Source organism: Gopherus flavomarginatus, chromosome 21, assembly GCF_025201925.1.
Source record: "Gopherus flavomarginatus isolate rGopFla2 chromosome 21, rGopFla2.mat.asm, whole genome shotgun sequence".
In the NCBI taxonomy this organism is placed as follows: Eukaryota; Metazoa; Chordata; order Testudines; family Testudinidae; genus Gopherus; species Gopherus flavomarginatus.
The window spans coordinates 6,771,203-6,796,774 of NC_066637.1; the positions used below are offsets into that span (position 1 = coordinate 6,771,203).

General features: G+C 45.5%; 2 protein-coding genes across 18 annotated transcripts in view; one reads left to right on the top strand and one right to left on the bottom strand.

Annotated features, from left to right (window-relative positions):
- The window catches only part of LOC127038861 (cyclin-dependent kinase 11B), a 35,646-nt gene extending 32,058 nt beyond the window's left edge, over positions 1–3,588 (top strand). For 13 of the 14 annotated variants that reach the window (XM_050931916.1, XM_050931917.1, XM_050931921.1 and 10 more), the window contains one exon: positions 2,188–3,588. The gene's annotated coding sequence lies outside the window, so the exon portion shown is untranslated. The remainder of the gene's footprint in view (positions 1–2,187) is intronic. The other variant, XM_050931919.1, reaches the window with a different exon arrangement.
- On the bottom strand, positions 284–24,091 carry MMP23B (matrix metallopeptidase 23B). Of its 4 annotated transcripts, XM_050931933.1 has the most exons (10): positions 23,381–24,091; positions 22,495–22,806; positions 20,145–20,330; positions 16,549–16,679; positions 12,946–13,085; positions 10,140–10,307; positions 4,440–4,604; positions 3,387–3,497; positions 2,149–2,275; positions 284–936 (listed from the first exon to the last, which is right to left on the bottom strand). In XM_050931933.1, the coding sequence occupies exons 3-10, from the start codon at positions 20,322–20,324 to the stop codon at positions 762–764; spliced, it is 1,197 nt and encodes a 398-aa protein (XP_050787890.1). In that variant the 5' UTR covers positions 20,325–20,330; positions 22,495–22,806; positions 23,381–24,091; the 3' UTR covers positions 284–761. The 4 variants fall into 4 exon arrangements, with proteins under 4 accessions (XP_050787890.1, XP_050787891.1, XP_050787888.1 ...); XM_050931934.1 differs by having other exon boundaries at positions 22,657–24,091; XM_050931931.1 differs by having other exon boundaries at positions 22,495–24,091.
- Between the last annotated feature and the right edge of the window lie 1,481 nt (positions 24,092–25,572).

The following is a 25,572-nucleotide window of genomic DNA, read 5'->3' on the forward strand; positions in this document are numbered from 1 at the left end:
GTTGTCCCGTTACTCATCAGATGTTTACTTAATTCAAGAAACAAAAGCATTTCCATAATTATTTTAGTGATTTATTGGTAACTAACAATGACATCTGATAAAGGCTTGGAGGCTACAGACAGAGGTAAACAACACATTGTGCTAAATACAAACCACAGAAAAATGTATAGGGGAAAAGATGCATTCCCTAGCTATTTTAGTTATATAACATTTAGAATCAGAAATTTCCCCTATAGAATGAGCTTTTTCTACAAACTCATTTTTAGAGTTAGACCGTCCCCCCCTTTACTCCTTCAGTGCTTGAACAACAGCATCCATGGAGAATACAGCCAGGCATCAGTCTTTTGTTTCAAGCCCCTCTAATGCTATATATTTGTATTTAAATAACTTTCTGAAATGCTTGACAGCAAGACAAACCCTGGAACATTAACCAGTTCTTTTTTTAATCTAAATCCAGGTTTCATTAATCCAGTGAAGGATTGGTTAGTTTTTAAATGATCCACAATTACCTGGGTCATCTTGGCTTCAAGATTTTTCTCTCTTACAGCAGCATGTGCTTGATAAATTTGTTAATAGTAAACTCTGGGAGGAGAATTTTTCCAATGATCAGGTCCCAGTGTCCAAGTTTCTTGCCCAACCACTGGTAGCAACTGATTTCTATGGTGGCTGCTCTGCTGGAGGTTAAACATAAAATGCTGAAGAGGTTGGGTTTTTGTCAAACTTAACTAGCAGTAACTGAAGTCCTCATTAAAAGACCCTTGTTAGTGCCTAACCCTAATCCTCCAGGAATAGGTAGTCAGGATTCTTTGCCTTTTCTTCACAATGCAGGTATAGGTTCCTTCGTTAATTGCATTGGCAATAATGCTCATGTGGTCATCGTTTAAGGCTAAGTAACCAGGATATGAGTATTCCAGAAGCTCCTTATCTTTATACCAGCTGTCATAAGAAAAATGGTGAAAATTAAACACATAGCATAGATCAAAGTGCATTTAAGGGGCTTGTCAGTAATAAGAATTTGTATTGCAGACAAGACCAACTTGAAATGTAGATTAAACTTCAAAAGCTTCTACCTCCCTAGGGACTTAGGCATGTCTGAAACTGCCACTAGAAGACACCTAACTATCACTAGGAATTAGGTGCCAGTGATAAGGCACTTAAGGCCAGATTTTCAAAAGCATCTAAGCAGGTTAGTTACCTGATTCCCATTGAAATGAGTGGAATTTAGGCATCTAAACTGCTTAGTGCCTATCTGCATCTTTAAATAAATTTGAAAATTTTAGCCCTAGTTAGTTTTATAAGTAGGACCCTGTTTGTAAAATCACAAATACTGCCAGGACTCAATGTTTAAAAAAAAATTCTCACACTCTAGCTGTCAGGTGAAAGACCCAGCCAAACAAAGGAGACAGTGAAAATGACTAGACACAGCCCTGTCATACACATTGTACCCAAGCTGAAAAAAAAAGATTTTTTCCCTTCGTCTTTGTTACTTGCCACAGTAGGTTGAGAGAAGTATTCATTTTATAGAGTCATCAATTTAAGGCCAGAACAGACCATGATGATGATCTACTGTAACCTCTAGTATAACATAGACCAGAAACTTTCCCTAGGGGTGAGAGAGAGACTTGTTACTACTATTTATCTGATAGTGTCAGACTCTGGGATATTTAAAACCAACAATACCCCTGTGCAACATTAAGTGTTGCATTCTCATAATCAGCAGTAAAGCATCCCAGGAGGAGGGGATCTAGCATTCCCTAGGGGGTTAAATTTCACATTGTTTCTTGTGCTCTTCCACCTGTTTTCTCATGTCTTATACTTAAATTGTGAGGGATTGTGTTTTTGTTCTGCATAGGAGCATCTCGCTCTATGACAGGCTCCTAAACACTACTGCAATACTAATAATAAATGATACATTGTAGTTTTAATGGCTATAAAGACAAGCCTTAAGTCCATGGGGTCTCAGAGTAAATTGCTACTTTGTAGTGTCACTTCCATAAGGAAAAGTGTTCTGAACACTGTTTGTTCCAGTGAAATCACTTCTTATTCAAAGAAAAAACTCATCTCAGAACATTATTTCTAGATGTCTGATATTGTTTTGTCTGTAAAATGCTGTGTCCCAAATGATTGGAACAGGGGAAGAGCACTTACTAAACTTTGCCTTTTTTATGAATAATCTTCTGTCCACAGCGAAAGGTGACATTTCTGCCTTCAGGAACAATCTTGGTTTTCATCCTGAGTGGAGGAGGAGTTGGCGCTACAGTTGGAAAAGGGAATTCTGTCCAGCAGAAGGAGAGGAAAAAAATAGTTAAGTCAGTTCAGCAATGCTTCGCAATGGGATAAAGATAACAGTATTTCTGAGGAACCACACTGCCTTTCAGATTTCCTTTTCTGTATAGTAGTTCTTCAGAGCTTCCTCCTAAATAAGCAAGTATTGGAAAGACTAACATCCTCTCAGTGCATTTACATGGCACAAGATGACACTGGCAGGCTTCCTTGTACCAGCACAGCCTTGCCAACACTTGTAATTTTAGTGCAAGTCTCATGATGATTAGAGTGAGGGGGGAAGCGCCAGAGGAGAAGAGGAAGATTTAAAATCCTAGGTCCTGGATTCACATGAGAATCTTTACAGAGAAACAGTTTACATAAAATACAAGCACTGCCATTGAAATGCTGTTCTAAGACACATTAGTGTGAACAGAAGTACACAACCCACGTGCCCTCTTTCCTTTAGTCCAGGCTCACAAATATGTTCCCACTGCATTGGCATTGTAGCAGGCATGATTGACACCCCATATGCAAGTCTAGCATTAACTCAATGACCTGCTTTTTCCTCTCTATTCCCCCATCTTATCTGAGAGAGACTGAAATTTGTTTAACAAAGCAACTACCAGCCTACAGATTTCCAAAGGGATGGGTTAGATATAGAGGGACAACTGCAGAGCTGATGCAGACAGTATAAGTTAGACCAACCAGCTTTAGCTGACAACTTTCCACCTCCTACCACATTGTCATGTAAGTTATGCCACCAAATACCTCAGCTCCTGAGGGCAAAATCCAGAGGGGAGGGAAGCAGTACAAGGCACATGAAACATTTATATTTTCACAGCCTCTCGGGGCATTAGAATGTTAGATCAGAGAGGAGGAACACTGACCAGGACAGCAGGCTTTCCCATACTCTAGAAAACATGCCCTGGTGTCTTAATGTCCACATCCTGTGGCTGAAATGCAATAGGCAAAGCAAGGGTGTTAGGGGCATCACTCATTGCTGAATTCTTTGGTCTGGAAGAGTCTTGTCATTTGTCACTAACATTCAGATAGATCACACAATTTAACATTGTCTCTCTACCAACTCTTATGACCCTTAACCCCAGAAGAGGAGCTGATACCGTAGCAGAAGTCACAGCTGGACGGACAGTGCTTTTTCATCCACTTCCTACGAGTCTCACAGAAACCTTTCCGAGCCCACAATGGACATACAAATAGTCTGTCTGTGCAGCCTGAAATGAAAGGAGACAAAGTATTAAAAGGACAAGTGCCAGTTCTGAATGTGAAAGAAAGTGATGTGCAATAAAATGACACTGGCTCACATCGCGCAAGTTTGATTTGCCAGGGGTGGGAATCAGCCTAAAATAACATTGGAAGTATGCGCGTTCCTGTATTTACATTAATTAACAACCGACATGGAGTGAATGAACTAGGCTGGACTGTCAGTGGAACTGTGAGTTTGCCCCAGCTGAAAGTCTGATCCCATTGACTTCAGTGGAGCTGTGACACCAGCTTTGGCTCACTATTTCTTAATGGCAGTAGACAACGTGCCAGTCTGGCACAGACAGCTTGTGCCGTGCAATCTCATTTTGAGCATTGTCGTGATAAATACCGGTGCCCAAGTTAAGCTAGCTCTCCTCCTGCACCCCAGTTTGCTTTGTGGGTAGGTCTTGCTCTGTTCATATTGCCTTCGTCTCATTTTCTGCCTTCCCCTCTGCGAAGCTCTAAATTTAGCAAATGTGCAAGTGGCAGTGCAAACCACAGCTCCTGATCCATACATTGAAGGAACAAGGCTTTAGGTTTCAGGCCTGTCAATCTCCTACCCATCATAAGCACAGTATTTTTGCAGATGTGAGGGGAGTGGAACATTTCCTCTGCCCACTCCCATTAGCTTCAGCATGATATTTACTAACACATTTCAGGACATGCTCACTTCTTCCTTGCCTAAACTCCCTCTGACCTGTTGGGGTAGCATAAGTAGTCAACTTGCTGCCAAAAACTCTTTGCTTGTGAAATCAGAGCCCAATCTGGTCAATGGGAGTTGCTGGGTGCTCTGCACTTGAAGCCATGATAGGTGTCAGGAAATCAGTGCTGCTCAGGAGCAGGCCTTTAGTCTGGTGTTCTTTACACTAACAGCTACAAGAAACAAACTCTTTCCTCTCCTCTCCTCTCACCATAGAGCCTGTGAATCCCCCAGATGTCATCCTGGGAGATGGTCTTTTTCCCAGTTAAAGTGGCATTGATGTGCATCAAGGCATTAGAGTTCAGGGAGTGCATGAGTCCCAGGGCATGTCCAATTTCATGAGCTGCTACGTGTACCAGGTCTGTAAGCCAAACACCTGAGAGAGGAAAAGAACAGCAGCAGAAGTTACACAGCATGGTTCTGTTCAGTAACCTTAAAGTGCAACAATGGATTCAGCTCAGGACACCATTTCAGACTTTGTTCTGACAGTTATCAATTGTTTTATCTACCCTGCGGATTTGCCCCAGTTCCATCTCCAGTGCATCAGCAGTGGATATTTGCACCAGCAGCTCTTACCCTGGTTTCATGCACTGTGCAAACAATTTACATTAGAGCTGCTACATTTGTGGCTGAAATCAGGACAAAACCCCAGCATGACCAGGCCGATGTGTTCCTGGCAACATTCTCCCATGTTATTCCTACATCATCATGCTTTAACTAGGGATTAAACCATTAGCCATTTACCCATGTATAAAGCACACTGTTTTGATTGTTCTCCATACACCTAGGGATAAAACTCCTACAAGGCAGGTTACGTTTTTGTTGTACTGACCTTAGCATCCCCTTAAGATGTAGAATTGAACTGCAACTTCTTGGTAGTAACTTGGAGACTGTTAGTAGCAGGGACGGATAGATTTTACCAGAAGGATGATTATAATCATTTACCCGTAAGACAGGCCAGAGAATCTCACCCAACAATTTCTGCATCAAGTCAATTTGTGGTTGAACTAGAGCAGCTCTCAGAGAAAGATGGCATCTTGCAAATTTGCTTAATGCATTAAATGGGAGTCTCTGGAAATGCTTGTTTACCTTTGTTTGTTGGCTGTTTCTCAAGGCACCTTTGGATGGTGGATGAGAGAATCTTTCATCCCTGTCTATTGTGATGTTAATTTGCATCTGTGCACCCAGATAGTTCAGCCATTCTGAAGAATCATGTGTTTGAGGAGCACCCCGTGCTTTACAAAACATTAGTGAAGTCAGACTTGAAGCATCATCAGTATTGTCATCACTGTTTTGCAGACAAGCAGTTACAGGGACTGGCTCTCCTCTCATTCAAACCACTGCCAATCAGAAGCATCTCTATTGAAATCAATGGAGTTACATTGCTGTCAGACCCCTGAGAGTGGAAAATCAGGTCTAGGGTGTTTGTGGCAGAGCCAGGAATAATATTCAGGTCTCCTGGCTTCCTGTCCCAGGCCTTAGCCACAGAACCATCCTTTGTACCCTATGAGCCTTTGGAATGAAGATTTTAACTGAATTGTGACACACACAGCTCTTGTCTTCAGCTAGGAACTTTAGCTCTTCAGTTCTCCTCATGCTCTGAATCCTTGACAGATGTACCCTGTTCCTCCCTTGGTACCTATCATTCCTGACATGGCTAAGAAATTTACTGCGATATCTCCTTTCCTCTAAATAGCTTTTAGGGAGCTTCATGGTTTGTGCTGATATCTTTCTGGACTCTGCCACCTTCTTGGGGGGCGGTGGGGGAATGACCCACTCACCCACTGTAACTACTGCAAACCAAAACGCTGTTAGTTAATGGTGTACCAGCAGCAAAAAACAACAAATAAGTAACTCGTTAATAAGTATATGGTTTGGTAGCTAGCAGACAACACCCATAAAATATGGACATCTGATTTTTATCATCACCAGATCACTGCCATGGAATGCATTTAATCTGCAGCTCAGGGTTTGTGTGGGTTTTTGTTCCTCCCTCCAGTACAAATATGTTAGAGAATCTTGTAACATGACCACGCTCGCTCCATCTCTCTGTGAATATACATTGACATTCCTGCTTTAAATGCCTTACAAACCACCTTCATCCCTGGAAGGTTTGTCTGGGGTTTTGCTCTAGTTTTTATTTCCTTGTGCTTTAAAATGTTCTTACAAGTAATTTTGGATCATCATTGACATTCTCTCCCCCAGCTGGTTTCATAACCTTGTTGTGTGAACTGTTTATTTGGTTTGTTGTTTCTATAGCTCTGTAAGCATGTGAGAGACTTTGCAACAGGTTAAAATAAGAAGTCCAAAATAAAATCCCCAAAAATCCTTGTCCTGAAGATGTAAGAATAAGAAAGCGCTTGAAATAATTCTGCAGTGGCAGGGAAAAGGATTAGGGGTGAAATTCACCCCAGTGCAGAGGGCCAGCACCAGACTCTATACATCATTTAATTCCCACCTTACTTTAGCAGTAGGATATAGAGTCTTTTCATTGAAGGCAACAATTCAGGTGCACAGTGACTAATGAGCTGTAAGCCACTGGACAAGTGTCCACAGAAAAAAAAAAATTGTTACCCAGGCTGACCGCAGAGACTGAACTCTCTAGGGGGAGGGATAGCTCAGTGGTTTGAGCATTGGCCTGCTAAACGCAGGGTTGTGAGTTCAGTCATTAAGCCACTTAGGGATCTAGGGCAAAATCAGTACTTGGCCCTGCTAGTGAAGGCAGAGGACTGGACTTGATGACCTTTCGGGGTCCCTTCCAGTTCTATGAGATAGGTATATCCCCCTCTCCAGAACAGAGCAGATATTGGCAGGGAGTTAAGAGAATCTCATGCTGCTGCTGCATTCAGTCTGACTTCCACCTTCAAAAACGGTCCAAAACTGCCCAATTTTCAGCCAGACCCTTCCATTTCACACTGGCTAAGCACTCTGATGTTGTGTGGCAGCTGTAGGCGTAAGTGGGAATTAGCTGGTGTAAAGGTCTGGGCTGGCCTTGTGCACAGCTGTGCAAGCCATCCCTTGTCTTTTCTCCCCATCACTGCAGAACTATTTCTAGGGCTTTATCCAGTTTAACTATAAAACATGTTGCAAGTGCTTTCACCACTTCCCGTGGGTGATTATTCTAGCCCACTAACTCTCACCAGCAGGGTATTTTCCCTCTCTTAATTGTATGCCATTACTTCTAGCTGTACTACACTAAGGGCTCATCTACACTGGGAAAAATTGATCTGAGTTAACTAAAACACTGTAAATTTAAAGTAGATTAGTTAAATCATATCAAATCTGTGTGGACACACATTCAGAATTAAAGTGGCCTTAATTTCAAAGTGAAGTAAACCAAACCAAACCAAGGTCACTAATTCTGAATGAGAGCATACATATGAGGTTTTAATGTGGTTTAACTAATCCACTTGAGAACCTAATGCTAATTAAGGCCTTGTCTACCCTGTAGAGCAGGGGTAGGCAACCTACGGCACACGAGCTGATTTTCAGTGGCACTCACACTGCCTGGGTTCTGGCCACTGGTTGGAGGGGCTCTGCATTTTAATTTAATTTTAAATGAAGCTTCTTAAACATTTAAAAACCTTATTTACATACACCAATAGTTTTGTTATATATTATAGACTTATAGAAAGACACATTTTAACGTTTTTAGAAGGTATCACTGGCATGTGAAACCTTAAATCAGAGTGAATAAATGAAGACTCAGCACAGCACTTCTGAAAGGTTGCCGACCCCTACTGTAGAGTTATATGGGCATAGCTACATTGGTCAGGGGTGAGAAAAAGCCACACAGCTATGACAATGGAATAAGGCTTTCGTTGACACAGCTGACATTGAGTACGTCTACACTATGGAGATTATCAACCATAGCTATGCTTGCATAACCCGATACTGCAGACACAGCCCACACTGATCGACAGTAGCTACGTTGAAAGAAGTGTTTTTCCATCAAAGAACCCCCCGTGTAGATACCTTGGTCAGGGCTCTGAATTTTTCCATCTGCCTTGTAGCTATGTTCAGCTTTTTGTTCAGGAACATCGTGTTCCTACACTGACAGAAAACCCCCTTCTGTCAGTGTCTACACTACGGGGTTATGCCAGTATAGTCTCTGTAGTGCAGATGTACCCTTTTCCCCAAGTGGCCCCATATAGATAAGCCATAAGTAATTCCTCTCTATCCTTGGTGTTCGCAACCTTTCACTTACATGTCAACTGTTTGGTCATGTTATGATCTTTTTTGTTAATTGAAAAGTGTGTGTGTGTGTAAATAAAATGTCAATATTTTTTAATGCAACTAGAGATTTTGGGTGCCTAATTTGAAGTACTATAATGAGCCTGATTTTCAGGAAAAATAGAGCATTGCTCTCTGAAAAGTCAAGTCCCTCTAACATGTCTCAAGTTGGAAATCCAAAATCACCATCACATCTTAGCATACATACACATGTAAAGATGTTGTATACATAATATATGTAATATTACATTCACTTACAGAACACGTGTTCTCATGCACGCACAAAAGAGATAAAAGACCCTCTGCTAAAATGATAAAAAACAGGAACACAGGATACATTTCTAAAGCTTCTCCTACCCTGCTTTTTTGGTAACAAACGAAAAACTTAACTTCAAAGAAATAATATTTGCCTTATGAAATGAGTTTGCTGATTGGTCAGGGACCATCTGCTTGTAATTTAATGTTACTTTAGGACTTTTTTTTTTTTTTTTAAATAAAGTAACCACGATATCTTCAGGTAGCCACAAGCATGAAAATTACTATGTACGCAGGAAAGCTGGTTACCGAGGACAACAAAAATGTGAACCACCCTGCCAAGAAATCAAACGTAACATGGCCCTCCCCAGAGATAGCCCAGCTGCTTGGACTGAAGCAAGTCCTGATTATTTACAATGTGGTTGGAGCCCACTGAATTACTCAGAAAGTGCTAGAACTGCCACCAAAAGGGGAATATTCCATGGCTGGAGTTCAGTCACAACAGCAGTACCAGGAGCCACAAAGAATCACACCAAACTTTCCTTTTGACTCTCCCAGTATCCGTTAAACAGTGAGAAAATCTGCACCTAAATAAAAGACCTAAGGCAGGGGTTCTCAAACTTCTGTACTGGTGACCTCTGTCACACAGCAAGCCTCTGAGTGCAACCTCTCCTTATCAATTAAAAACACTTTTTAACATATTTAGCACCATTATAAATGCTGGAGGCAAAGTGGGGCTTGGAGTGGAGGCTGACAGCTCACGATCTCCCATGTAATAACCTCATGACCCCCTGAGGGGTCATGACTCCCAGTTTGAGAACCCTAACCTAAGGCAAATCTTGCTCACCTTACACAAAGAGTTCTACTCAAGCTGCTGGAGGTGGGTGGATATTGGCCTCTAAAGCAGTAAACCCCTGATAAACAAAGTTATAAATTCCATTCCATCACAGCCTCATGAAGTCAGTAAAGCCTCTCCTTCTGCAGAGAGGATGGATATCAAAGCAATCTATCTAGCCACAGGTTCATCACCCCCTTCCACACACAGAGGAAAATGGATCATGGTTGGAAACATCTAAAGGCTTGAACTGATGGGGTGAAACACCCTTTATAAGTCAGTAGCATGTGCCACATTGGTCCATCAAAGGTAATATCTATCTAGAAAATAATGACACCTGCAGAGTTATTTATGACACTGATACTGTGCCTCCATAACAACTGAAGAGGTTCAAAATCCCTCTGAGTGCTGGGGATATTTCAGTCTGGAACCAGACTTTGCACATGGGTCTGTCCCTAACAACCTACTCCATTGGCATTTGTGTCTTGTGAACCTTTCAGGATTTTAATAAGAGTGAGCATCATCATTGTGGAAAAATGCAATCAGTCCCTTGGGAGAAGTAGTTCTCCTCAGAGACAAGTTACATACCCTTTTTCCAGCTGAACCGCGTATTTCCCAATATCCAATATTCATGGTCATCAAAATGGATTTCCCCATTTTTTGGGAAGAAAGCATGGGCAAGCTCCCCTGTCGTCCCATCAAAACAATGATGGATGAGTGACTCCAGGCAATCAGTATGGTTTATGGAGTAGAAGCCTGTGAAGGAGAATACATAAAGTGAGACTAGTCAGTATACTTCACACATGCATGGACTGAACAAAGAGGAGAGTGTCTCAGGGACATATTCTGAAACGTAAGTTTTCCATCCCACAGATGCACAGAAGGAAAATCAAACTTAAAGAGATAGTGTGACAAAGTTACTCCTCTACCTTTGTGGGTCCTGCGCTTATTGGCGGATTAGCTCACCTCAGTGATCTTCCCCTCTTGTGGAACCCACTGTCTGGGTCAGCTCCTCCTGTGTCTGATCAGGAGTTGGGAGGTTTGGGGGGGGGGGGACCCAGGCCCACCCTCTACTCCAGGTTCCAGCCCAGGGCCCTGTGGATTGCAGCTGTCTATAGTGCCTCCTGTAACAGCTGCATGACAGCTACAACTCCCTGGGCTACTTCCCCATGGCCTCCTCCAAACACCTTTATCCTCACCACAGGACCTTCCTCCTGGTGTCTGATAATGCTTGTCCTCCTCAATCTTCCAGCAGTACACTCTCTCACACTCAGCTTCTTGCTCCTCACACACACTCCTCCTCTGGCTCCTCCCTGCCTGTCTGGAGTGAGCTCTTTTTTAAACCCAGGTGCCCTGATTAGCCTGCCTTGATTGGCTGCAGGTGTTCTAATTAAAGTAGCTATCTCCACTGCCTTCTAGAAAGATCTTAATTGGCCCCAGGGGCCATGGTTAACCTGGAGCAACTGCCATTTGGTTACCAGAGTACTAGGGATATATTTAGCCCGGGGCTAACATACCTGTTTCTCAGTACTTTACTGTAGCCATCTGGCCTTGCCCCATCACAATAGTTAGAAATTAGGGTTGAATAATACAAACCAGGTCCAATTCTATAGATGAAATACGCAATAGAAGGGCGAGGTATTATCGTCTGAAGTGATACAAAGGTCCTCAGGCTGGGACCAAGTCTTTACAGTAGTGCTCATGCCATAAAAACTCCTTTGCTGAGCTGCTACTTCTTATAAAGGTTTATTTAGTTATAACCACTTGCCTGCAACAAATGTCCATCCAAAGCTCTTTACAAATGCCTCTGGGAGGCAGATAAGTGTTATCCCCTTTTAAATCTGGATTTAACAGAGACATATTGAGGTTAAGTGACTTGCTCCAGGCCACCATGCAGAACCTGGCTCTCAGGCCTGCGCTCTAGTTACATGTCATGCAGTCCTTAATAGGTGCCTGGAATGGGGCTCTGTGGTGCTCCTACGTGGCAGCATTTCGCTCTCTGTTAGGCAAGGCCCCCGGGGAGGTGGATCATCTGCTCTCAGGTGGTGTCACGCAATAGCAGAGCAAGAAATATGTTGTGAAACAATGGAAACTTCACTGGAAATCCTGAAGACACAGTCTGTACAGGAAAGAATGATCATGTCTCATAGGCTACAAATCCGAAAGGAATTTACATCTAGAATGTGAAACTAACCAGATGATCCAGGATTAAAAACTGCATTGTGATTGCCCAGGGCTGAGAGCTTCAGAAAGGCACCCAGTGAACCTGCATAGCAGCTGAGAAGGGACACAGGGAAATGCCTCAGTAAGATCTGTGGAGATAAACAAGGAAGGGGGAACGGAATCCTTGAGCTTGAAGCTGAGGCCTGGTCTTGCAAGGGATTGTACCATGGATGGTGAGAAAGGAACCAGAATTAAGGAATAACTAATAGGATTTAAAGAATGGTCTGGAGTACATGGAGAGCTAGCAGGGTGGGGAGAGAGAATAATAATAGTTAGCTCTTGTGCAGTACTTTTCATCTGGAGATCTCACTTTACAAAGGAGGCATCATTATCCCCATTTTACAGATGGCATATCTGGGGCACAGAGAAGTGAAGTGACTTATCCCAGGGCACCAGCAGGCCAGTGGGAAAGCTGAGAATAGAGCCCAGGTCACCTGAGTCCCAGTCCAGTGTTCTATCCACTAGGCACCACTGCTAGCCCAGAGAAGGAGAAACTGTATTGAACTTCCTCTTCAGTTAGTGTGTTTGTACCTGAGAGAACAGCTCAGATACCATAGGGACGAGTGTGATATAAATATACAGGTAGATCTTGCTCTGCATGAGGAAGAAGCAGCTGGCTGCACTGTAGGGAGAGTACTGCTGAGGTGTTCTGTCTAGGGCATGTGGAGTGCCACTAGGATTTCTCTATAAATAAAATACCAGGAGGCATCATGGCTACCAGTCAGCGCACCAGACTAGGATCCAGGAGAACTGTGCTCTATTCTGAACTCCACCACAGACTTACTGTGACATTGGGTGAGTCACTTTACTTCTCTGCACTTCAGTTTCCCCAGCTGTGAAATGGGGATAATCCTGCTTCATGGGGGTGTTGGGAGATTTCACTCTCTGAGCTCCCTGGATAGCAGGCACTAGGGTAGTGATAAATACTATAGCCTCTTCCCTTGCTGAATACACTGAATTAGATTCCTCCCAGAGGGAAGGCAGGTGCATCAAAGGTCTGGGGCTGCATCACCAATACCAGCCAGAGGGTGTGGCCCAGCCTGTGCTGTGGGGAGGAGCATTCCAGGGTCTCACCTGAAAAGTTCTGCAACTAAATGCTCCACAGAACGTCCCCTAGTGCCAGAGCCCACTCTCTCTTTAGTGCAGGTCCACAGGGTCTTTGCAGACCTACCTATTTTCAGGTCACTAGCCGAGTTGGGTGGCACCTCCTTGAAGTTGAATGGTGAAACGTTGCTCCACATTCGGAAAGCAGCTGCCAACCCCTTCCGGGTGACACTCTCATTAATGAGGTTTCTCGGGAAGGACACGATTCTGCGGGGAGACACAGACTGGCTTTAGACAGATCCCAGACTATCCTTCTGCATCAACTGAAGGTTCCAGTACTGCTCACCTGGAAAGGTTCCCATCTTAAAGAGTTTCACTGCACTAGACTATGGGTCTAGTCCAAAGCCCATTGCAATCAGTGAGAACCTTTCCATTGACTTTATGGGTTCAGAGCAGGCCCTATTTGCAGAATAGCAGATAATTTAATTAGGGTGATAAACTTTGATCTGTGCAATGAGGAGATACCACAATGCTCGTGGGCAATGTGGAGGCAACAAGTTAATAGCTGTTAATTCTTGCCCGTGCTATAGTAGGCTCTGGCTTTTCACTGCTCTGCTCAGGGGCTGAACAGAGCAGGGGCCTTTGTGCTGTTCTGCAGCATCCCTGGTTATTTGTCTGGGCTGGTGGCGGGCAGACCTCTGCTGTCCATTTGGAAGGACTGTTCCACTGGCCAGCAGCTCACCACCACTGACTGGACACTGTGACAATGATAATGTGCACCTGGGACAGTCTATGACCCCAAGAGCCAGGCTGTGAGGAAAAGGACCCCACAATGGCTGCTCGGGGGATTTGACCTAGTGCTGACTGGGATGGTTCAGTGCGTGCTGGGGAGAAGGGGAACGGGACAAGTTGCAATGAGACATCTGTGTGGCTGAAGGAGCGAGATGGAACTGCTACCCAGGGAATCCAGGCAGGGGCACTGCTAGACTGAGCAGGGAGTGTCAGTCCGTGCCGGCTGCTCACACTGAAATGCCCACTCAATCCCTTTCTAAGTGCCTCAGGAACTCCCATTCCTGTGTAGGTGAGAGCTACAGGCAGCTAGAACCCCCCTCCTCTCCACTGCCTACAGCAAACTCAATGCAAATATAACTGGATCCTCCTTCCTTTCTTCTTTGTTGGTTTAGAGACTATCCCATCCATTTCAGTCCTGGTCTGGGAAGCCTCCCAGCTGGAACAAGACCCTCCCTGCCCCAAAACAACCCTCCTCCTAATGCAGAGCGGAGGCTGCAACAGGCATTCCCTGCTGCCAGAGGCCACTTTCAGATCTCCGAGACTAATCTGGTTAGACTTGGGTCTGCTTAGCAGCTGCTGCCTTGGGAAATCACTTCAGAGAAGGCTTGCTGTAAAGGACTGGCCAGATGGGGGGTGATTTATAAAGGGATGGTTGTCACCACATATTACACTGAATACACTTTTAACTGTCTCAGGAGTTTCCAGAAGGGCGCCCTCCCCTCTCAGCAAGGATTTAACAAGGGGCCTTTCTTCAGCAAGACCTGAGGACTCCTGCCAAGGCTGAGGTACAAACCACATCCGGACCCTTGGCCTGCTGCCTGAGGTTCACCAGAATGGCATGGTCACACTGCCAGGCCTCAGCTGGCTCCGGAGGGATTCCCCAGGCACACTCACTACACTGCGCTCGCTGTGTCTACACACCTGCCAACACGTGAGAAACATTCAACAGGCCCCCGCCATCCAGCACATCTTTTCACTGCTCCTCAGCATCCCAAAGAGGCAAAGCATCTGTCACGACATGGAGGTCATTGTCCATCATGCTTGGCCTGCCTCACTGATGGGCACAGCATTGGCAGGCCAGAAGCTATTCATCCACTGGTGATTTCAGGCAGTGTTTTGCTTAAGGGCTGAACACTTCACAATTACAGTTATTGCAGTGTGGCCAGAAAGTAATAAGAAAGGGCTAGATCCTTGGGTGGTGTCAGTCTGCATGACTTTGGAGCTATGCCAGCTCACACTGGCAGGAGCTGGCTGCCACAGAGTCCCTGGGCAATGCTCTGGAACTGCTCCCCACAAAGCTCGTCAGAACTTTGGGGAGTCTCCTCTCTCTTGGAGCAGACTGTCTTCAGGGCAAGCAGCTCACACAGCTTCCACCTTCCTGGGTCTGACCTTGGAACACTCAGCATCCTCTGCCCCTCTGTGTGCTTCCCACAGCGAGTCTGCCCAGGCGGGGTCCTGGGGAAGCCAGAGGGTCCTGCACCCCCACTTCGCAGTCAGATGTGACTCTTAGTCAGCCAGTAAAACAGAGGTATATTGGATGACAGGAACATGGTCTAAAACAGAGCTTGTAGGTACAGAGAACAGGATCCCTCACAGCTGGGTCCATCCTGGGGGGCAGCGAGCCAGACACCCACGTCTGTACTCACTCCTTGTCCCCAAATAGCTCCCAACTGAAGCCCCCTCCAGCCCTTCCTTCTCTGCTGAGTTCCTTTCCTGGGCCAGGAGATCACCTGACCTTTTTGTTCTCCTACACCTTTAGCATCCCCTTGCAGGGGTAAAGGGCCTGGGCCACTAGTTGCCAGGAGACAGAGTGTCGGCAGAAACTGATGCACCCACACAATATTCAGAGGAAACATTAAGAACATTCCTACTTCGTCACACTGGCCTATAGATTTAGGATTGTGTCATTCTAGAGAGCATTGTTTTGGCTCAAGTTTGGGGTGTGCTCTCCTGTTGGAGTCTATACGACACATTGTGCAGCGTGCACAAAGCCATTTTCTCCGTTGCAACATCACCAAGTCCAAGGACTTGCACTGGTTTATACCAGTGGTGAATTAGGTCCCTTTTATCTTTGGGTTCTATAGATACTTGGTCTTTGAGCTATTGGCAGAAGCAGCCTGCTTATTTCACAAAGGAAAATACCGTCATTGTACATGTATATTGCTCCATCCCCTCCAAAACAGATCTTCACTCCCTTTACAGCTACAAAGTACCACCAAAGTACAGCCACTTCTGAAGCGGAGCAGTGCAGCCAGCTGGCATGCGACATTCCGGGTGGTCACGTTTGTGGGTATGAAATTTGGCCACAGATATTGAGGTGAACCTCTATTCTTATGAGTGTGCCAGGTACTTCTCCCATCCTCCTATGAGTCCTTTGTTTTTAGGATCTAAACCGAAAGATAAAGTTTCACTTCTGCCACGAACACAGAGGGTTTTCGTGCTGGACTCTCTCTGCTCCCGTTGAAGTCAATGAGAATTTTACGAACAACTTCATGGAGAGCAGTTCATCCAGTGCTAAGCCCACCCACAGTGAACTGGGACCAAATGTATTTACCTTGGAGGGGTGAACGGACCACAGAACTGAGTCAAAGGGAATGGTAGGTGTGTCAACCCAGAATTCATCCCAGATCAGCACCATATCCAGTAGAAACCTGTAGGTTTCTGCAGGTGTTAGCAATCATACCATGCATTAGTTCCTTATAGAAGTTCTGCTCTGCGCATGATCTGTACAGCCTGTGGGAGAGACCTAGCAGTATTTGTATGAATAGAGCCTACTCTAATGTGTGTCCGGACGACTAATTGTTCCCAGCTGGCCACTGCTCACAAGCAGTTCAATTAGCACAAGGATCCACAGCAGGAAAACATGAGTGTCAAAGGCAGGAAGGCACAAAGCAAACATTGCAGACCCGGCACGCACAGAGTTAACATGTATTCATACCTGTACGTCAGGTTGAAGTGGTCCCATTTCAGCTGCCCTGGTGTGAGCGTGTATCGTTTTCTCCGTGTATGGGGTAGGTGTGGGAGGGCAGGGGCAATCACCCCCCGAAGGCCAGGCAATACAGCGTCTTCCTTGAAAGACAAACAGGAGGTTAAAGGAGTTGGAGCAGCTCGAGCAGCGTACCTAAACCTGCCCGTTTAGGGGCACTTGCGTATGTTGGTACCTACTTGTGGGCCCCTAGGTGTCCCTTCCAAAGCCGTAATGCTGCTGGTAGGACTGCAAAGCACTGACTGTATGATGCTGCAATCTTCCTAAACTGTAACCCCCATGAGGAGATCTGGTGAAAACCAATCTCCTCCTCTTTCCCCCACCAACTCCTTCCCAGTGCCTGTGGCTGAGAATGTGTTTTAGGGAGTCCATTCCTGTGCAGGAGTCTCCTCTCCGTTAGCACAGAAAACACACAGCAAGATTTACATTGACAAGAATGCTCTAGAGGTTACTGTGCAAGAAGGCAAAGGGTGCAAAGCACAAGGAATGGCCAATAGAGATGAGTCCTCTCCTGGCAGGAGATGAACTAGATGGGAGCTCATAAGCCATTTCTGTCTCCGACATCTATTGTCCAGATTCTCTAGTCTGCTAACACCACTATGAAGTAGAAAGTCAGTGGAGAATTTCTTCTTAATCAGGAAACTCCACTGGGAACGGTGGCTCCCCCAACTATACCCCCAGTCCCTGGTGTAAGGGTGTGTGCTGTGGGGAGTTCTTGTGACAGGCAGGAAGGGAAGGGACCAGAGTTCCACTGCTCCAGATTCTAAGGGACCTTACATCAGTGGTGTAAGTTACAGACCTGCCTCTGTACAGCCCTAACTTGTGCTGCGTGGCCCAGAATGAGTCAAAGTCTGAGTCTATGGCCACAGGGATCGCAACAGTTCCTGGAAAGTTCTCACTTCATTTTATTTTGCCAATTTTCTCTAGCATCATCCTACTGTGAGATGAAACACTGGGTGACTGAGTCAAACAGGCTCACGTTTGGGCCAGAGGAGCTCTTTATGAAGTTGGATTGTGGACCTGAAACTCCCTTCAAGTAAACTGGGAGCACCAAAGACACTTTAAAAGTAATCCCTTTAGTTTGCTGCTGTCCCCACCTTTATTGGATTAGGCTAGAGGCCAGCCTGGCTCTGAGTTCTGCCAAAAGAGGGGGAAAGGATGAGGTGTCACAGGTCCCTAAAAGGTACCTTCTACTAGCACTGCCTCTTATGCTCAGGATTCATATACTGTATATTTACGGCATGTCTTTGCTCCCAGGATGTCAAAACAACAATACAATATATTAGCAATATGACTAATAATTCTTAAACATGCCTTAATTAATTAATGCCTGTGTAGAAGGCAAGAATTATCTTCACTTTACACATGAAGGAGCCGAGTCCCAGAGACATGAAACAGCCCCAAGGTCACACAAGTTAGTGGCCCTGGCAAGCTAGAACCCAAGCACGCCGACTACCAGCCCATGCTCTAATTACCAGACAGCGCTGCCTCCCCCGTAGCTAGCACTGCTTCTCAAAAGGAGGAGAGACTCCATCATAGTGGGGAACCGGAGTCTCTTCTGTGTCCATCAGCCGGGTCCACCAACTATAGGTTATCTGGCTTCTCCCCCTTGTCCCAACCTTTGGTTTAACTCTAAACCTGGAAGCACCACTTGTCTTCACTGGGGAGACAGGCCTCATGCCAGCTCAGCTGTGGGTCTGACCCAGTTTTGTGACATGGATTCCTGTTCTCAGGTGAGCAACTGAAAACAACTGAATTCTTTAAATGTAAGGACTTCAAGGTTGCCTTGGTGCCCAGGGATTGGTCAGTGCTGGGCATGGGACACCAGAGCAGGTGGACTGGGGGATGACAACTAATCAGGTACTTTTTGCTCTTCTGCAGCACCTTTGATCCAAGGATTACGAAGCAGGTCACAGATGGCAAAGAATTAAGGAAGTCCTACGTGTCTATGTTTTCCCTTAGCTGCTTTTCTTAAGGCAGGAGCAATCCCACTGGCCCTAGTGGTGCCCATTCTCAGCTACAGTACGGCCCTTTTATGCCACTCTGGCAATGTATGGCAACCATAAAAATGGGTAGAAACAGCTCCCTGGGAATACCCTGCACAGGGGGCCACGTCAGTTGGTGTAGAGCTGGTGTCTGGACTCCATCCCAGTCTCTGCGTGTCAGAGCAAACTGGACGTGCAGCCAGAGGACACAATGCTATTGTCTATTTCTCAGGGCTCATGGGAAGCACAGTGTATATTAAAGCAACCCTGAAGCTGCTCTGACTTGCGTCGGGCTGGGCACCGACCCAGAATAAAAGGAGTTTTAAAAGGTGGTTTAAAGCCATCTTGTCCTTGCCAGCTCTGGCCTCGTAACAGAGTAAGGGAGAATTAGGCCCAGCGGAGGTAACTAAAACCTGTTGGAAATGTTCTGACCTGGGCTGCAGTTCAGCCCATTATACAGATGGGCCCATTCCCACCTGGGTTAAGCCTTCAAATCCCCATAGGTTTTGAGTGTGTTCAGATCCAGGCATTTGGTTCAGGACGATCTTTACTAATTATAATGGAGTCCAAGATACACAAAGATAACAAAAGGTGTATTGGCCAATGCACCTATTTCATACTACCCACCCACCCACCCTCTTACAATGATTGCAGAGACTATTTATCCATATTTGTCCAAACTAATTTGCTTTTTCAAGTTGAACAGACTTTAGTTCTTTCCAGTTTATCTCTGTCCTATTCCTAGATTTCCATTTCCATTAGTGACACTCTAGTGCAGCTAGATAGCTTAGAACCAGTTTCAGAGCCGCAAAGCAGCATCGGAGCACTACTGTCAGCTGATGATACATGCAAATAGGAAACACTTTTCATGATGTGACATAAGCAGCAAAATTAAATCTGCTCCTGGGAGACCCTCATCTTTGCCTTTGTTCCTCATGAATCCCAGTTTGCTTCGGAAGACCTTGCTAATGGATGCCCCTAGAATCAGAATAATCTATCACGACAGCAGCTACTGGGTTCTGTGGGTCCAGCACTAACTCCTACTTTGGGGACTTTCTGATCTCACAATAGCCCTGTCTGCGAAGTTCCCGGTAAAGAGCTCTGCTGATTCAGCTGCTACAAGGCTGGGATATGTATGAGCCACATCACACTGGGCTGTGAGAGCTGGGTTCTCAGGGTATTTACTCTGACCCAAATTGAAGAGTTTTTCCACATGCCAGGTTGTGGGACAGAAACACCAAGTTTTAGAAAATTTACTGGTTGGATATAGCAAAGAAAACATTTGCCATATCCTCAGAAGTCTGGAATCAGCCTCTGACCCTAATCTTCGGGGTTCTTCATTTCCCTTTCAGATTCTTTTGCAAAAAAATGGACTCACTAGATACAAACAAACAGATAATGGAGTTGACAAGCCAGCCATAAAGGAATTTCTAGCTGACTTAGGACACCCCTTGAGTTTACAAGTACGTGTACACACACACACACACACACACACACACACTCTCTCTCTCTCCATATTCTGTATACCATTCCAAGCATTTGAGAATTTGATCCCATCCCTACCTGAGGTTTCTGAGCTGCAGCTCCTACTGGATCTTCCAGAGTAACCAGCAATGCCACCAGAGGGAAAATGTATAAAATGCATAAAAATCCCACAATGGATTTATATCTCCCACACTTCTCCTCTGCAGATGAGAAAAAGCCCTTGCTGCTGTCTGCAGAAAGCCCTTCCATTTGATCCATGTCTGCCTTTAATTAAAAAAGAGGAGGGGGGAATAATCAATATCTGGACTGTACTTGTAGCCCTCCTGCTCGCAGTTGCATCTGGAGCATTTGCAAGGAGCCCTGCAGTCAAAATTTGTAAGGAACCACCACCAGCCTTTGAAAAAGATTTTTTTTTAAAAAGAAGACTTTACATTAAGCTGCTTTCCAATGTGCCAGGGATTCTATCAGCCCCTGCCAAGCAGTATCATGTTACTTGAGCAGAAAGTTAGGGCTGGAGGAGGAACCAGCAAAGTGAAGCAAGCTGGGATGAACAAGAACTCCTTCATCTGACTGGCTGAGTGTCGGCATAGGACAAATCTGCAGTTGTCAGCTTTATGTAATAAAAACGGGGAGGGGAATAAAAAGGAATCCAGAAGCCAGCATCATGCCTTCGGAACGGTTCATGAGGGATGCTTAATGCTAGAAAAGCTGTCATATGCCAGAGGCCATCGACAGGAGCAGAATGAAAAATGCGACTGTGGACTGAAGGCAGCAAGAGCCTTTTTGCTTTGAAGATTTTGGTCAGTTTACAAAAGCTCAGATGAAATTAAACATCAACTCACTCCTTATTGGAAATTGGCAGTCGAGTCCTAAAGGACTGTTTTGGTTTGGGGAGTTAAGTGATCACTGATCTGGGACTGAGACACAGAGATCAAGCGTTCCAGAAGTGAGTGGCAGTTTTGGGTGCCTTAATTTATTTGAAGAGTGTTGACTGGGGACTCCAAAGGGCCTAGTTTTAAGAGGGAGGGTTCTTGGCAAGCCCTGAACAATCAGTTCCCCTTAAACACCAAATCAAAATCACTAGTTGCTACTGAAAGTCTGAGCCAGAAATTCTCTCATCTTGTGCTTGTGATTTGTTGGTCTTTCTGGCCAGCACCTTTCAGGATTAGGTGTTTGATAACAAGCGGCTATGAACTGACATCACTTTGCTATCTGGTTACAGTCAGGCATATGAGACGCAGGACTTTGTGCAATTCTCCTGCTTTCCCAAGAGGGTAAGCGCTCACTGCCAGCTAGTGTTAAAAAAAAAATCCTAAGTGACATTTGAAAGCCACAGAAAGTGGATGATTTCTGCACTTTGATGTGAGTGTCTTTAAAAATGATCTCATTTGAGACAAAAAAAAAATCCCTTCATTCACAACCAAAACTATTACCAGTTGGAATTTCACGTGCTTCCAGTACAGAATTGGTCATTTCCTGGGAATTTAGTGAAAAATGAAGTTTCTGGGGTTTTGAAATGTCCTGGAACAAAAGTGACAAAAACAATTGTGTGAAATTTTACAAACATTTTCCCCTCACTGTTACGCAAGGGTCTCTGAAGCAGCAGCACGTTTCACAAATGGACTAGAACAGGAACAAGTGTGTGTGGGGGGGGTCGGATTGCATGGCACATAGGGAGGGCGTAGCCAGAGCAGGGAGCTGCATGGCAGAAGGTACAAAGAGTAGGATAAGAAAGGGTGGTTAGAATGGCAAGAAGGAGGAATAGCAGCAGGAGGTGAGAGCAGAGACACAGTTGGGGCAAAGCCTTGAGGGTAAGGAGAAGCTCGAACTGCAAACTTGCACTGGCACTTGGACTCTGGGCACAGACTAGTGGTTCTTGTCCCATGAGGGTATTTGTACATAGCAGCTGGGAGGTGCAAATTCCCTGTGCGGGTTGTTGTACCTGCACTAGCTCTGCTTGAGGGAGATGCTAACAATAGCAGTGTGGCTGCCTGAATACATGCCTAAGATGGGGGCTAGCCCAAACCTACCACCTGTGCTCACACTATAGCTTGAGCAGAGCTAGTCCAGGTCTGTCCACCTGTGCTGGGAATTACACTTCTCAGCTTCACATAGACATGAGCAGAGAAGTATTGACGCAAATGCAAAACACCGCTAGCAAACACTGCCAGAAGAACATTAACTTCACTAGCATGTGTGTAACACCACCACAGCCCAGTGTGTCAGCCCTTTGTCAGGCCAATAAGCACCAATAATGGATGAAGTGTCTCAACTTGATATTCATCTATCTAGGTACTTCTGTGGCTCCCACCACCAGAATATTGAGTGCCTCACACTCTATTGTATTTATCCTCAACACCCCAGTGAGCGCGGGCAGTGCGAGCATCCCCATTTTACTGATGGGACACTGAGGCACACAGAAACTAACCTCTCTGACATGTCCAAAGGTCACAGTTTGTGGCCGAGCAGGGACTTGAACCCAGGTCTTCTGAGTCCCAGGCTAGTCCCCTAACCACTGGGCCATCCTTCCAAAGAAAAGATCATACACGTATAAGTTTGCAAAAGGTGAATCCAGAACCCAAACAGCCACCACATTTGGAAGAGTTGGAGGCTTGCTGCTTTGGCCCACTCTAGAAAGTTACAGGGTTATCTGCGAAATATGGATTGGGCTCAGATTCCAAACAGTAGCAAACTTCAGCTGGAGGGTTCTGATTCTGGACCCACTTCTCTTCTGCACAGACTATGAAACGGCTGATCAAGGAGCATGTTGGAGGCTCTAATTGCTGCAGTATATCGGTTATTCAAGAGGCGATTGCAGTTTAACCTTTGACCTGAGTTGACAGAGATCTGACATTCTGGATATGAGCAGAAATTTTGTTACTTTTTAGCCCCGCTCAGTCTGACCCCAAGCGGGTCACTGTGGCTGCTGAGAAGATACAGGAGCTCAGGGCTGTTTAGTGTCACACACTTCTGCCTGAAGGGGATAGGTAAGGGTATGGTTCTCCTGGATGGGAAGCGAGAGTGGTTCTTGGAAAGCAGGCGTCTCTCCTCTCTCACTCTGTGGGGTAGGCACTGCGACAGTCAGCACAGGAACTCCTCTCCCTGCGTGCAGCTCCGACCAGATGCTGGATCCTTTAGAACTTTCCTTTTCTATTTAAGCCAAATACTTGCTCAGAAAATCAGCTCAACGTGGCCAAGACAAACCTCAGCTACTTTGGCAGTGAGCGCAGGGCCTAAAGGATCAGCTGAGGAAAGTTCTTATGCTAGGCTATTCACAGGCTTTATTTGGCTGCTCGCAGAGCTGTAAAGGATACATAATCTTAACCCAGTGAGCACTGAGTATCCCCAAGAAAGTCACAGTCACGTCTGGGTCCTTTAGTAGACTTCTGAAAGTTGTCGCTCTTAGTATGTGTCTCAATGGCTTCTTATACGCAGCCCTCAATGGACTTGGACCTTCCCCACAGCCTGCCACTAGCTCTTTGCTTTCACATCCTGCTGCCAGCTCTCAAGATTCCCTTCTGGGAGGCAGTGAGACTTCAAGACTCCTGAGTTTTATTCCTGGCTCTTCCAAAGGCTCCCTGCAACACCTCGGACAAGACACTTAGCCCCTCTGATTTTGCACCCCCACCTGCAGAGCAGAGATGAAAATACTTAGCTTTTTCAGGTGCTTGGAAATCCCGAGATGAAAGGGATTAGACAAGGGCAGAGTGCTGCTATTAATCCACCGCTCTGTTCAATATAGATTTTAAATTCTCCTGTCTGGATACTTGGTTTGGATTCTATGCTGGAACTGACAGTCCAGCTACATTTGGACAGAAAATATTCCTAGCAACACTGGCTTGCGGCTCAGCACACAGTTGTAACCAAAGTGGAACATGTTACAATTGAGGGAAGCCATATAGGATGATGGGGGGATATAACCAACATAAATGTATCTGCTACCTATGCAGTGTTCTCCTCCTGGCAGTTAGGGATGCTGACCTGGAACCGGATCTCATTTAAGGAGGCTGGTTCTCCCCAACAAAAACAACCAGGGATGCATTTCCTAAGACACTTTGTGTGATAAATATCACATGGGGAAAGCTGCCTCCAAGTGGCTTTGACATGCCCTTGGAGACGGACCTGTTCCAAAGAACTGAAATCATCACGTAGAGACCCCAAAATGTCAAGAACTGGTTACTTTCACATTTCCTTTGTTAAAGGAGCACTGGTTACTTTCACATTTCCTTTGTTAAAGGAGCAAGGTTTCTATATTTGCTCTATTTTTTTCATCCCCAGCTGCTAGTGTATTTGGCTTGGAGCATTGCATGGTTGCTCCATGTATAATGCACAGTACGTGGCCACATTCCCAAGTCCAGCTTTTAGCTCATAAAATAAACACTTGCATTCACATGGATTATTGTTTGCATTTCCTCCTTCCCCTTCATTTAGAATGGTTACATCAGCATATCATGGCCTTCTGGAGTGTTTTCAAACAGATCTGGCTTAGCTACACGGGTCAAACTTTTAAGGGTAAAATTCACCCCTGTACAACAGGCTAGCACAAGGATTATGCACCACTCCTGTTCCATCAACTGAGGGCTTAGGAATGGTCTCATGTACATACAGCACCTTGCACAGTGAGAACCTGATCATAGTGGGGGCCTGTAAGCGCTACTGGCCCTCTACACAGGAGTGAACGGTGCCATGTGACAGACCAGGATCCCAGAACCCCTTTTATGTATCTACAGAACAAGTAGAGCATGTACAACTGCTGGGCACGCTTCCTCCATGTCACCCCACCGCTGGTCCTCAGCTCTGTTCTGGAAGGCCCACCTTAGAAGTCAGAGGATAGGTCAGTCTCAATCCATGTCACCTTCGATGTCTCAGGGGATCAGCAGTGACCTTTCACCTCCAGGAAACTAGTCCAAACCCAGCCCAGGGTAGTGGCAGCTGAATGGTATCTTTCATGCTTTGGCTGCTTGGTGGCCCAGCTGAAAAGAGTTCATGTCTCTCATTGCAGCTCTTCATCCACAGAGCAAAAGCCACCCTTACATTTGGGTAGCCCTGGAGGCATTCCTGCCTGGCTACTTCACTGCTGCCTATGGCAAAGGCAGGAAAAGCTTCTGCCTTGCAAACAGACTGTGCAGTATAAAGGGTTATTAATCTGCTGCAGCACTAGGGAACATCCCAGTCCAACATGAGACAGAGTATCTCTCTCAACAGCACACATTACTCCTTGTCATCAGCTTCTGCTGAAGCCTTGCAGTTATTCCTAGAGAGAAAGGGAGATCTGCTGTTAGAAAATGAGCTGAAAACAAGGTCTTCCTATAACCGGCAAAGGAGATGGAATATTTTTGCTAAAGGTTAAATGAAATGGCAGCTCAAAAGCGTCCACCATAGCCTGGACTTACGAGGGCTTCACCCACACCAGCAGAAACTCAGTCATCGGTCAGTGACCAGCGCTATGGGACTGAGAGGAGGCAGCAACATTCACCAATGCACAAGGGAACGGTGTTGAAAAGTG

Bases quoted from the DNA above. Each gene is read 5' to 3' on its own strand.
- MMP23B (XM_050931933.1), bottom strand. From the start codon at position 20,324: ATGGATCAAATGGAAGGGCTTTCTGCAGACAGCAGCAAGGGCTTTTTC. The intron at 10,308-12,945 runs GTAGGTCTGCAA...TCTCCTTCACAG, and splicing joins GGCTAGTGACCTGAAAATAG to GCTTCTACTCCATAAACCAT. The intron at 4,605-10,139 runs GTATGTAACTTG...TTCCTCTCTCAG, and splicing joins GCGGTTCAGCTGGAAAAAGG to GTGTTTGGCTTACAGACCTG.